At 44.4% G+C, this 12,500-nt stretch overlaps 1 protein-coding gene across 2 annotated transcripts in view; it reads right to left on the bottom strand.

Annotated features, from left to right (window-relative positions):
• Positions 1-12,500, bottom strand: part of LOC106566100 (kinesin-like protein KIF21B) — a 137,525-nt gene that overhangs the window by 32,800 nt on the left and 92,225 nt on the right. For both annotated transcript variants that reach the window (XM_082959484.1, XM_082959485.1), the window contains exons 23-26: positions 10,681-10,735; positions 6,537-6,751; positions 4,973-5,047; positions 4,584-4,694 (exon numbers count right to left, since the gene is read on the bottom strand). In XM_082959484.1, coding sequence (XP_082815610.1) covers positions 4,584-4,694; positions 4,973-5,047; positions 6,537-6,751; positions 10,681-10,735 — 456 coding nt within the window. The remainder of the gene's footprint in view (positions 1-4,583; positions 4,695-4,972; positions 5,048-6,536; positions 6,752-10,680; positions 10,736-12,500) is intronic.

Raw genomic sequence — 12,500 nt, 5'->3', positions numbered from 1 at the left:
GAAGGAAGGGATACCTACAGTACAGTAAGGGATAAAACAGAAGTACACTTAAAGAGGCAGGGCTTACTGGGATTGGGGGTGGGGTTTCCCAAGAAACCAGGAAGTAAAGGAAGAGGAAGGGCAGGGAGAGGGATTTGGGTTATCAGCAGGAAGAAAGCAGTTGATTGGAGGACAGGGTTGTCAATCAGACTGGACATCACAGGAGAACCCACCCACTCTTAGTTAACTGTCTCTGTGGGAAAGATCTGTTCCGGTGTACCGCCTATTCCCTGAGTTGTAAGTAGGGAAAACACTGGCAAGTGTATGAAAAGTAGTGCACTATTAAGGGAATAGGCTGCCATTTGGCACATCCTCTAAATATTTTATTGCTCAGCAGTCACTGTAATGCCAATTTTAAATTCAGATTTCTGTAGGGAGCAAAGCTGTTAGAAGGCAGCAGAACAATATAACCTCCATAAATTCTGTATCTGCCTTTTAATACCGTATGAGGTTGATGGGGGCATGTTTATTAATGCCCAGTATACTGATTTGTGGGTGCAATGTGCATATGAAACCAGACCATATGTGTATATTTGGCTCTGGCTAAATATCTAGTATTCAGAAGCTGTTGTTACATTTCTCTGAGAATCTTTGAGCTGTTTTTGTAGAAACTACTACTGTAAATGTTTTGTTCCCAGCCCATAGGGATGTCGTTGTTTTGGGAGGTAGGAAAGGGAAAGGTGGATACCTAGTCAGTTGTACAACTGAATACCTTCAACTGAAATGTTTCTTCCGCATTTAACCCAACCCCTCTGAATCAGGGGGCTGCCATAATCGACGTCCATGTCTTCGGCGCCCGGGGAACAGTGGGTTACCTGCCTTGCTCAGGGGCAGAACGACAGATTTTTACCTTGTCAGCTCGGGGAGGACAGGAGTGTATGATTGAGGTGAGAGGACAGGAGTATATGATTGAGGTGGGAGGACAGGAGTGTATGATTGAGGTGAGAGGACAGGAGTGTATGATTGAGGTGAGAGGACAGGAGTGTATGATTGAGGTGAGAGGACAGGAGTGTATGATTGAGGTGGGAGGACAGGAGTGTATGATTGAGGTGAGAGGACAGGCGTGTATGATTGAGGTGAGAGGACAGGAGTGTATGATTGAGGTGAGAGGACAGGAGTGTATGATTGAGGTGAGAGGACAGGAGTGTATGATTGAGGTGAGAGGACAGGAGTGTATGATTGAGGTGAGAGGACAGGAGTGTATGATTGAGGTGAGAGGACAGGAGTGTATGATTGAGGTGAGAGGACAGGAGTGTATGATTGAGGTGAGAGGACAGGAGTGTATGATTGAGGTGAGAGGACAGGAGTGTATGATTGAGGTGAGAGGACAGGAGTGTATGATTGCACAGAGCAGCGGTCTGAGTTTTCTTTTCAGTGTCAGTTCTCAAAACTGAAAAAGTCCCAGAAAACATTTTCTTTCCAGTTTGTTCCAGATAGACAGTTTGAAGACAAAGAAATATGAAACGTGTAAAACACTTTGAAAAAATGTATTCTTATGATGAAGGCTAGAGGCCAAGAATTTGAACTGAAAATGCACCAAAGCAAAGTGAACACACACACACAGTGCGTAGAGAAACAATAACTTGGATTGATTGAAAGCATACTCACAGATAGATGTAAAAGTGTTGCAAAAACAATGTTGATGTGAAAATCATGTAAAACGACATAACGCATAAAAAAAGACCTGTCACTAAACCTCATAAGATAAACGCATCTAACAATTACCATGTAATGAAACACATTTCTGAAATACCCCCCAAACTATCTATTCCAATAACCCAGCCACCATCCTCAACTCAATGGCTACCAATGACACCATCCCCAAAGAGGAAGCCAGTTCCTCAGAGCTCAATTACCTAGTCCTGGTTTACATAATGACAATCCAGAGGCAACCTCAGGCAGCCCTAGCCCACCCTAGTACACAGTCACACACACACACACACACTTACTAACCACCACTTCCTACACCAATCAGAGGGTCAAAAAAAGGCCACAACCTATCAGGATTAATAAAGATTAGAAACTACACAAACAATTTAGAGAGGCTGTCAATTAACTGCTGCCATTTCCAGAGCTGAGAACTAGAATCGTTTAAGAAGAGGAATGAACACAAGAGGACACTGGGATTTCCTGTTCTGAGTGTTTAAGAAGAGGAATGAACACAAGAGGACACTGGAATTTCCTGTTCTGAGTGTTTAAGAAGAGGAATGAACACAAGAGGACACTGGGATTTCCTGTTCTGAGTGTTTAAGAAGAGGAATGAACACAAGAGGACACTGGGATTTCCTGTTCTGAGTGTTTAAGAAGAGGAATGAACACAAGAGGACACTGGGATTTCCTGTTCTGAGTGTTTAAGAAGAGGAATGAACACAAGAGGACACTGGGATTTCCTGTTCTGAGTGTTTAAGAAGAGGAATGAACACAAGAGGACACTGGTATTTCCTGTTCTGAGTGTTTAAGAAGAGGAATGAACACAAGAGGACACTGGGATTTCCTGTTCTGAGTGTTTAAGAAGAGGAATGAACACAAGAGGACACTGGGATTTCCTGTTCTGAGTGTTTAAGAAGAGGAATGAACACAAGAGGACACTGGGATTTCCTGTTCTGAGTGTTTAAGAAGAGGAATGAACACAAGAGGACACTGGGATTTCCTGTTCTGAGTGTTTAAGAAGAGGAATGAACACAAGAGGACACTGGGATTTCCTGTTCTGAGTGTTTAAGAAGAGGAATGAACACAAGAGGACACTGGGATTTCCTGTTCTGAGTGTTTAAGAAGAGGAATGAACACAAGAGGACACTGGGATTTCCTGTTCTGAGTGTTTAAGAAGAGGAATGAACACAAGAGGACACTGGGATTTCCTGTTCTGAGTGTTTAAGAAGAGGAATGAACACAAGAGGACACTGGGATTTCCTGTTCTGAGTGTTTAAGAAGAGGAATGAACACAAGAGGACACTGGGATTTCCTGTTCTGAGTGTTTAAGAAGAGGAATGAACACAAGAGGACACTGGGATTTCCTGTTCTGAGTGTTTAAGAAGAGGAATGAACACAAGAGGACACTGGGATTTCCTGTTATGAGGGCTTCTTTGCAACAGCCGTCTCAAGAATGTTTTTCCGGACTCCAACCCTTCATCAGCTGAACTGTTTTTAAAATATATTCTGTTAGCGAGCGCTGAAAGTATCTTTTCCATTGTTAATATGTTCCATTAAGAGCAGAGCCAGATTGTTGACGTGTATCTGTCTGGCAGCAGGACCTCTATTAGAGAATATCACCTAGAAGCCTGCAGCTGGACTGTCCATCCTAGGATGAAGGTGAATGGCTATCAATGCCAGGTAAATGAGACCCTGATCTCAATCTCAATCCATAGAACCATAGAACAACTCAGGAGGAGAACAATGAAAGAACCATAGAACAACTCAGGAGGAGAACAATGAAAGAACCATAGAACAACTCAGGAGGAGAACAATGAAAGAACCATAGGACAACAATGAAAGAACCATAGAACAACTCAAGAGGAAAACAATGAAAGAACCATAGAACAACTCAAGAGGAAAACAATGAAAGAACCATAGAACAACTCAGGAGGAAAACAATGAAAGAACCATAGAACAACTCAAGAGGAAAACAATGAAAGAACCATAGAACAACTCAGGAGGAAAACAATGAAAGAACCATAGAACAACTCAGGAGGAGAACAATGAAAGAACCATAGAACAACTCAAGAGGAAAACAATGAAAGAACCATAGAACAACTCAGGAGGAGAACAATGAAAGAACCATAGAACAACTCTGGAGGAGAACAATGAAAGAACCATAGAACAACTCTGGAGGAGAATGATGAAAGAACCATAGAACAACTCTGGAGGAGAATGATGAAAGAACCATAGAACAACTCAGCAGGAGAACAATGAAAGAACCATAGAACTACTCAGCAGGAGAACAATGAAAGAACCATAGAACAACTCAGCAGGAGAACAATGAAAGAACCATAGAACAACTCAGCAGGAGAACAATGAAAGAACCATAGAACAACTCAGCAGGAGAACAATGAAAGAACCATAGAACAACTCAGCAGGAGAACAATGAAAGAACCATAGAACAACTCAGCAGGAGAACAATGAAAGAACCATAGAACAACTCTGGAGGAGAACAATGAAAGAAAGGAAAGGACAGACAGGAAGTAAAGATCAGATTGATCAGATGAGGAAGATGATTGGCTGAGAAAACAAATAGCTTTGGAGGTTTTTCAAGGTTACAGTATGTGAGTGTGTGTGTGTGTGTGTGTGTGTGTGTGTGTCTGGTGTCTGTGTCTGTGTGTGTGTGTGTGTGTGTGTGTGTGTGTGTGTGCTGTGTGTGTGTGTGTGTGTGTGTGGTAGTGTGTGGGGTGTGTGTGTGTCGTGTGTGCGGGTGTGTGTGTGTGCGAGTGCGAGTGCGAGTGTGTGTGTGTGTGTGTGTGTGTGTGTGTGTGTGTGTGTGTGGTGTGTGTGTGTGTGTGTGTGTGTGTGTGTGTGTGTGTGTGTGTGTGTGTGTGTGTGTGTGTACTTACTTGTCCAGTGCAGAGCTCTGACTCTGGTTGCTGGTGAGCCTTGAGAAGACATTGCGGCCATTACGGGTTCTAAGAGGGGGGGAGGAGGGGGGAGTGAATCCATCAGCATTTCTGAGAGAGAGTGATAGGGGAGAGGTGGAGGGGGGGTGGTGTGGAGAGATGCGGGATATTATGAGAACAGCTGACTTTTCGGGAGTTAAGTTTGTGTCTCATATTGAATGATTGATTGGTTGATTAATGGATTGATTGAAGTCAAGTCAGATTTATTTGAAGTACATTTCACATAGATCATTAAACAGGAATAACACAAAGCAGGAAGACAGGGTAAAGGGAATGTGGAGATTCAACAAAACAACGCATTAGTGATTAGTGGGAAGACAGTTAGCTACCTGGAAGACTGGCCTCGGTCATAAGACTTCCTCCTTGTTAGAGGGGAGGTGTCACCACCGCGAGACTGTCTGGGACTGAGAGAGAGTTTATTACTGTTGTTTATTATCTACTTCACTTGCTTTGGCAATGGTAACATATATTTCCCATGTCGATAATGCCCCTGAAATTGAAATTAAATTGAATTGAGAGTGAGTGAGTGAGTGAGTGAGTGAGTGAGTGAGTGAGTGAGTGAGTGAGTGAGTGAGTGAGTGAGTGAGTGAGTGAGTGAGGTGAGTGAGTGAGGGGGTGAGAGAGAGTAAGAGAGAGAGCGAGAGAGAGTGAGAGAGAGAGAGAAAAAGACAGAGAGAGAGAGAGATAATATGAGATAATACACATAATATGACATTTGTAATGTCTTTATTCCGTTGGAACTTCTGTGAGTATAATGTTTACTGTTCATTTTATTGTTTGTTTCACTTTTGTATATTATCTACCTCACTTGATTCGGCAATGTTAACATATTTTTTTTTTACATTTTTGTTCACCTTTATTTAACCAGGTAGGCTAGTTGAGAACAAGTGCTCATTTACAACTGCGACCTGGCCAAGATAAAGCAAAGCTGTGCGACACAAACAACAACACAGAGTTACACATGGAATAAACAAACATTCAGTCAATAACACAATAGAAAAAAATCTATATACAGTGTGTGCAAATGAGCTAAGATTAGGGAGGTAAGACAATAAATAGGCCGTAGTGGCGAAGTAATTACAATTTAGCAATTAAACACTGGAGTGATAGATGTGCAAGTAGAGATACTGGGGTGCAAAGGAGCAAAACAAAAAATAACAATATGGGGATGAGGTAGTTGGATGGGCTATTTACAGATGGGCTATGTACAGGTGCAGTGATCTGTGAGCTGCTCTGACAGCTGGTGCTTAAAGTTTGTGAGGGAGATATGAGTCTGCAGCTTCAGTGATTTTTGCAATTAGTTCCAGTCAATGGCAGCAGTGAACTGGAAGGAAAGGCGGCCAAAGGAAGAATAGGCTTTTGGGGGTGACCAGTGAAATATACCTGCTGGAGCGCGTGCTACAGGTGGGTGCTGCTATAGTGACCAGTGAGCTGAGATAAGGCGGGGCTTTACCTAGCAAAGACTTATAGATGACCTGGAGCCAGTGGGTTTGGTGACGAATATGAAACGAGGGCCAGCCGACGAGAGCATACAGGTCGCAGTGGTGGGTAGTATACGGGGCTTTGGTGACAAAACGGATGGCACTGTGATAGACTACATCAAATTTGCTGAGTAGAGTGTTGGACGCTATTTTATAAATGACATCGCCGAAGTCAAGGATCGTGAAACATATGTTTCCCATGCCAATAAAGCCCCTTGAATTGAATTCAAAGAGCGAGAGAGAATAAGCATTAGCATACAGTAGCAGATCGTTAGAATTAGCATGTAACACTGCCATGTAGTTACAGACATACATGTTCCCTAGATGGCTGACAGCAGGCGTTGTTCTGAAGCCACCGTCCCCCATATTGGTACTCCCCAGAAGTTACAGTGCGCCATAGCCTACAACTCACAAGGTGTGCCCCCTGACGGGCAGGTTGATGGTCCTGGACATCCGGTCTCTGAAGATAGGGAGGGTGAAGCTCAGGCCGCTCATACTGGTCCCGTTCTCCTGGATGTCTGTCAGGGAGGCCAGGGACTTAGTAATGTTCTTAGTAGAGGCGTCTAACACGGGACACAGGTACTCTGCTGACACCGCCTTCATCTGGGCTGACAGACGAGGCTCCGTCTGGGGGGAGGAGGGAGAATAATGAAGAAAAAGTCACAAGGTGTCTTTAATAAACTATACCTTGGGAGATTGTGGTATAATGATGTTGGAGTTCTGTCAAGGCAACTGTCACACAATTCCTCATGTGTACAAGACGCACCACCCACAACCGCAAGGCTCTCCAGAGGGGGGGTGCGGTCTGCACAACGCATCACCGGGGGGAAAACTACCTGCCCTCCAGGACACCTACACCACCCGATGTCACAGGAAGGCAAAAAAGATCATCAAGGACAGCAACCATCCCAGTCACTGCCTGGTCACCCCGCTATCATCCAGAAGGCGAGGTCAGTACAGGTGCATCAAAGCTGGAACCGAGAGACTGAAAAACAGCTTCTATCTCATGGCCATCAGACTGTTAAACAGCCATCACTAACACAGAGAGGCTGCTGTCTACATACAGACTTGAAATCATTGGCCACTTTAATAAATGGATCACTAGTCACTTTAAATAATGCCCCTTTAATAATGTTTACATATCCTACATTACTCATCTCATATGTATATACTGTATTTTATACCATCTATTGAATCTTGCCTATGCCGCTCGGCCATCGCTCATCCATATATTTATATGTACATATTCTTATTCCATCCCTTTAGATCTGTGTGTATTAGGTAGTTGTTGTGGAATTGTTAGATTACTTGTTATATATTGCTGCACTGTCGGAACTAGAAGCACAAGCATTTTTCTACACTCGCATTAACATCTGCTAACCATGTGTATGTGACCAATAACATTTGATTTGATTTGTGTAGAGGCTGCCATCTACAGGTATCTGATGGAACTATGACTCATGTGTAGAGGCTGCCATCTACAGGTATCTGATGAAACTATGACTCATGTGTAGAGGCTGCCATCTACAGGTATCTGATGGAACTATGACTCATGTGTAGAGGCTGCCATCTACAGGTATCTGATGGAACTACCACCCTATGACTCATGTGTAGAGGCTGCCATCTACAGGTATCTGATGAAACTATGACTCATGTGTAGAGGCTGCCATCTACAGGTATCTGATGTAACTATGACTCATGTGTAGAGGCTGCCATCTACAGGTATCTGATGGAACTATGACTCATGTGTAGAGGCTGCCATCTACAGGTATCTGATGGAACTATGACTCATGTGTAGAGGCTGCCATCTACAGGTATCTGATGGATCTACCACCCTATGACTCATGTGTAGAGGCTGCCATCTACAGGTATCTGATGGAACTATGACTCATGTGTAGAGGCTGCCATCTACAGGTATCTGATGGAACTATGACTCATGTGTAGAGGCTGCCATCTACAGGTATCTGATGGATCTACCACCCTATGACTCATGTGTAGAGGCTGCCATCTACAGGTATCTGATGGAACTATGACTCATGTGTAGAGGCTGCCATCTACAGGTATCTGATGGATCTACCACCCTATGACTCATGTGTAGAGGATGCCATCTACAGGTATCTGATGGAACTATGACTCATGTGTAGAGGCTGCCATCTACAGGTATCTGATGGAACTATGACTCATGTGTAGAGGCTACCATCTACAGGTATCTGATGGAACTATGACTCATGTGTAGAGGTTGCCATCTACAGGTATCTGATGGATCTACCACCCTATGACTCATGTGTAGAGGCTGCCATCTACAGGTATCTGATGGATCTACCACCCTATGACTCATGTGTAGAGGTTGCCATCTACAGGTATCTGATGGATCTACCACCCTATGACTCATGTGTAGAGGCTGCCATCTACAGGTATCTGATGGATCTACCACCCTATGACTCATGTGTAGAGGTTGCCATCTACAGGTATCTGATGGATCTACCACCCTATGACTCATGTGTAGAGGCTGCCATCTACAGGTATCTGATGGTACTATGACTCATGTGTAGAGGCTGCCATCTACAGGTATCTGATGGAACTATGACTCATGTGTAGAGGCTGCCATCTACAGGTATCTGATGGTACTATGACTCATGTGTAGAGGCTGCCATCTACAGGTATCTGATGGAACTATGACTCATGTGTAGAGGCTGCCATCTACAGGTATCTGATGAACCTACCACCCTATGACTCATGTGTAGAGGCTGCCATCTACAGGTATCTGATGGAACTATGACTCATGTGTAGAGGCTGCCATCTACAGGTATCTGATGAACCTACCACCCTATGACTCATGTGTAGAGGCTGCCATCTACAGGTATCTGATGGAACTATGACTCATGTGTAGAGGCTGCCATCTACAGGTATCTGATGGAACTATGACTCATGTGTAGAGGCTGCCATCTACAGGTATCTGATGGTACTATGACTCATGTGTAGAGGCTGCCATCTACAGGTATCTGATGGAACTATGACTCATGTGTAGAGGCTGCCATCTACAGGTATCTGATGAACCTACCACCCTATGACTCATGTGTAGAGGCTGCCATCTACAGGTATCTGATGGAACTATGACTCATGTGTAGAGGCTGCCATCTACAGGTATCTGATGAACCTACCACCCTATGACTCATGTGTAGAGGCTGCCATCTACAGGTATCTGATGGTACTATGACTCATGTGTAGAGGCTGCCATCTACAGGTATCTGATGGAACTATGACTCATGTGTAGAGGCTACCATCTACAGGTATCTGATGAAACTATGACTCATGTGTAGAGGCTGCCATCTACAGGTATCTGATGGAACTATGACTCATGTGTAGAGGCTGCCATCTACAGGTATCTGATGGTACTATGACTCATGTGTAGAGGCTGCCATCTACAGGTATCTGATGAACCTACCACCCTATGACTCATGTGTAGAGGCTGCCATCTACAGGTATCTGATGGAACTATGACTCATGTGTAGAGGCTGCCATCTACAGGTATCTGATGGAACTATGACTCATGTGTAGAGGCTGCCATCTACAGGTATCTGATGGAACTATGACTCATGTGTAGAGGCTGCCATCTACAGGTATCTGATGAAACTATGACTCATGTGTAGAGGCTGCCATCTACAGGTATCTGATGGAACTATGACTCATGTGTAGAGGCTGCCATCTACAGGTATCTGATGGAACTATGACTCATGTGTAGAGGTTGCCATCTACAGGTATCTGATGGATCTACCACCCTATGACTCATGTGTAGAGGCTGCCATCTACAGGTATCTGATGGAACTATGACTCATGTGTAGAGGCTGCCATCTACAGGTATCTGATGGAACTATGACTCATGTGTAGAGGCTGCCATCTACAGGTATCTGATGGAACTACCACCCTATGACTCATGTGTAGAGGCTGCCATCTACAGGTATCTGATGGATCTACCACCCTATGACTCATGTGTAGAGGCTGCCATCTACAGGTATCTGATGGAACTATGACTCATGTGTAGAGGCTGCCATCTACAGGTATCTGATGGAACTATGACTCATGTGTAGAGGATGCCATCTACAGGTATCTGATGAAACTATGACTCATGTGTAGAGGCTGCCATCTACAGGTATCTGATGGAACTACACATATCGGCTTTCACTGACGGATTTCAACAACCTCTACTCTGTTTAGTCAACAGAAAGTACTCAGATGTTTCATCAACAGAAAGTACTCAGATGTTTAGTCAACAGAAAGTACCCAGATGTTTCATCAACAGAAAGTACTCAGATGTTTAGTCAACAGAAAGTACTCAGATGTTTAGTCAACAGAAAGTACTCAGATGTTTAGTCAACAGAAAGTACTCAGATGTTTAGTCAACAGAAAGTACTCAGATGTTTTAACTGTATCGAGTGAGGGTTCCTCATAACAAACATGTCATACGAGCCAGTAACTTCCTAAACCAGTGAAATAAACTGAAGAAGAAAAGCTGATTTAACCTACGCCTGAAATCCTGCTACCACATGTTGACATACCTGGACCTTCATCTTGAAGTCATCCTGACTGGCTGAAGACTTCATCTGACACACACTGCAGAGAGAGAAAACAAAGAGACATAAACACACACTGCAGAGGGTCAGTGTGATGATGAGTGTGTGTCGTCACTGTGTGAAGGTCAGTGTGATGAGTGTTGTCACTGTGTGAAGGTCCAGTGTGATGATGAGTGTGTGTTGTCACTGTGTGAAGGTCAGTGTGATGATGAGTGTGTGTTGTCACTGTGTGAAGGTCAGTGTGATGATGAGTGTGTGTTGTCCCTGTGTGAAGGTCAGTGTGATGAGTGTGTGCTGTCACTGTGTGAAGGTCAGTGTGATGATGAGTGTGTGCTGTCACTGTGTGAAGGTCAGTGTGATGATGAGTGTGTGTTGTCACTGTGTGAAGGTCAGTGTGATGATGAGTGTGTGTTGTCACTGTGTGAAGGTCAGTGTGATGTCACTGTGTGAAGGTCAGTGTGATGATGAGTGTGTGTTGTCACTGTGTGAAGGTCAGTGTGATGATGAGTGTGTGTTGTCACTGTGTGAAGGTCAGTGTGATGATGAGTGTGTGTTGTCACTGTGTGAAGGTCAGTGTGATGAGTGTGTGTTGTCACTGTGTGAAGGTCAGTGTGATGATGAGTGTGTGTTGTCACTGTGTGAAGGTCAGTGTGATGATGAGTGTGTGTTGTCACTGTGTGAAGGTCAGTGTGATGATGAGTGTGTGTTGTCACTGTGTGAAGGTCAGTGTGATGTCACTGTGTGAAGGTCAGTGTGATGATGAGTGTGTGTTGTCACTGTGTGAAGGTCAGTGTGATGATGAGTGTGTGTTGTCACTGTGTGAAGGTCAGTGTGATGATGAGTGTTGTCACTGTGTGAAGGTCAGTGTGATGATGAGTGTGGGTTGTCACTGTGTGAAGGTCAGTGTGATGATGAGTGTGTGTTGTCACTGTGTGAAGGTCAGTGTGTTGTCACTGTGTGAAGGTCAGTGTGATGATGAGTGTGTGTTGTCACTGTGTGAAGGTCAGTGTGATGAGGGTGTGTTGTCACTGTGTGAAGGTCAGTGTGATGATGAGTGTGTGTTGTCACTGTGTGAAGGTCAGTGTCATGAGTGTGTGTTGTCACTGTGTGAAGGTCAGTGTGATGAGTGTGTGTTGTCACTGTGTGAAGGTCAGTGTGATGATGAGTGTGTGTTGTCACTGTGTGAAGATCAGTGTGATGATGAGTGTGTGTTGTCACTGTGTGAAGGTCAGTGTGATGATGAGTGTGTGTTGTCCCTGTGTGAAGGTCAGTGTGATGAGTGTTTGTTGTCCCTGTGTGAAGGTCAGGTGTGATGAGGGTGTGTCGTCACTGTGTGAAGGTCAGTGTGATGATGAGTGTGTGTTGTCACTGTGTGAAGGTCAGTGTGATGATGAGTGTGTGTTGTCCCTGTGTGCAGGTCAGTGGTGATGAGTGTGTGTTGTCACTGTGTGAAGGTCAGTGTGATGAGTGTGTGTTGTCCCTGTGTGAAGGTCAGTGTGATGATGAGTGTGTGTTGTCACTGTGTGAAGGTCAGTGTGATGTCACTGTGTGAAGGTCAGTGTGATGATGAGTGTGTGTTGTCACTGTGTGAAGGTCAGTGTGATGAGTGTGTGTTGTCACTGTGTGAAGGTCAGTGTGATGATGAGTGTGTGTTGTCACTGTGTGAAGGTCAGTGTGATGATGAGTGTGTGTTGTCACTGTGTGAAGGTCAGTGTGATGATGAGTGTGTGTTGTCACTGTGTGAAGGTCAGTGTGATGAGTGTGTGTTGTCACTGTGTGAAGGTCAGTGTGATGGGGTGGCGCAC

This window comes from Salmo salar, chromosome 12, assembly GCF_965601325.2.
Source record: "Salmo salar chromosome 12, fSalSal1, whole genome shotgun sequence".
In the NCBI taxonomy this organism is placed as follows: domain Eukaryota; kingdom Metazoa; phylum Chordata; class Actinopteri; order Salmoniformes; family Salmonidae; genus Salmo; species Salmo salar.
The sequence above is the reverse complement of the archived record's forward strand: the minus strand, read 5'-3'. Positions and strand labels throughout refer to the sequence as shown.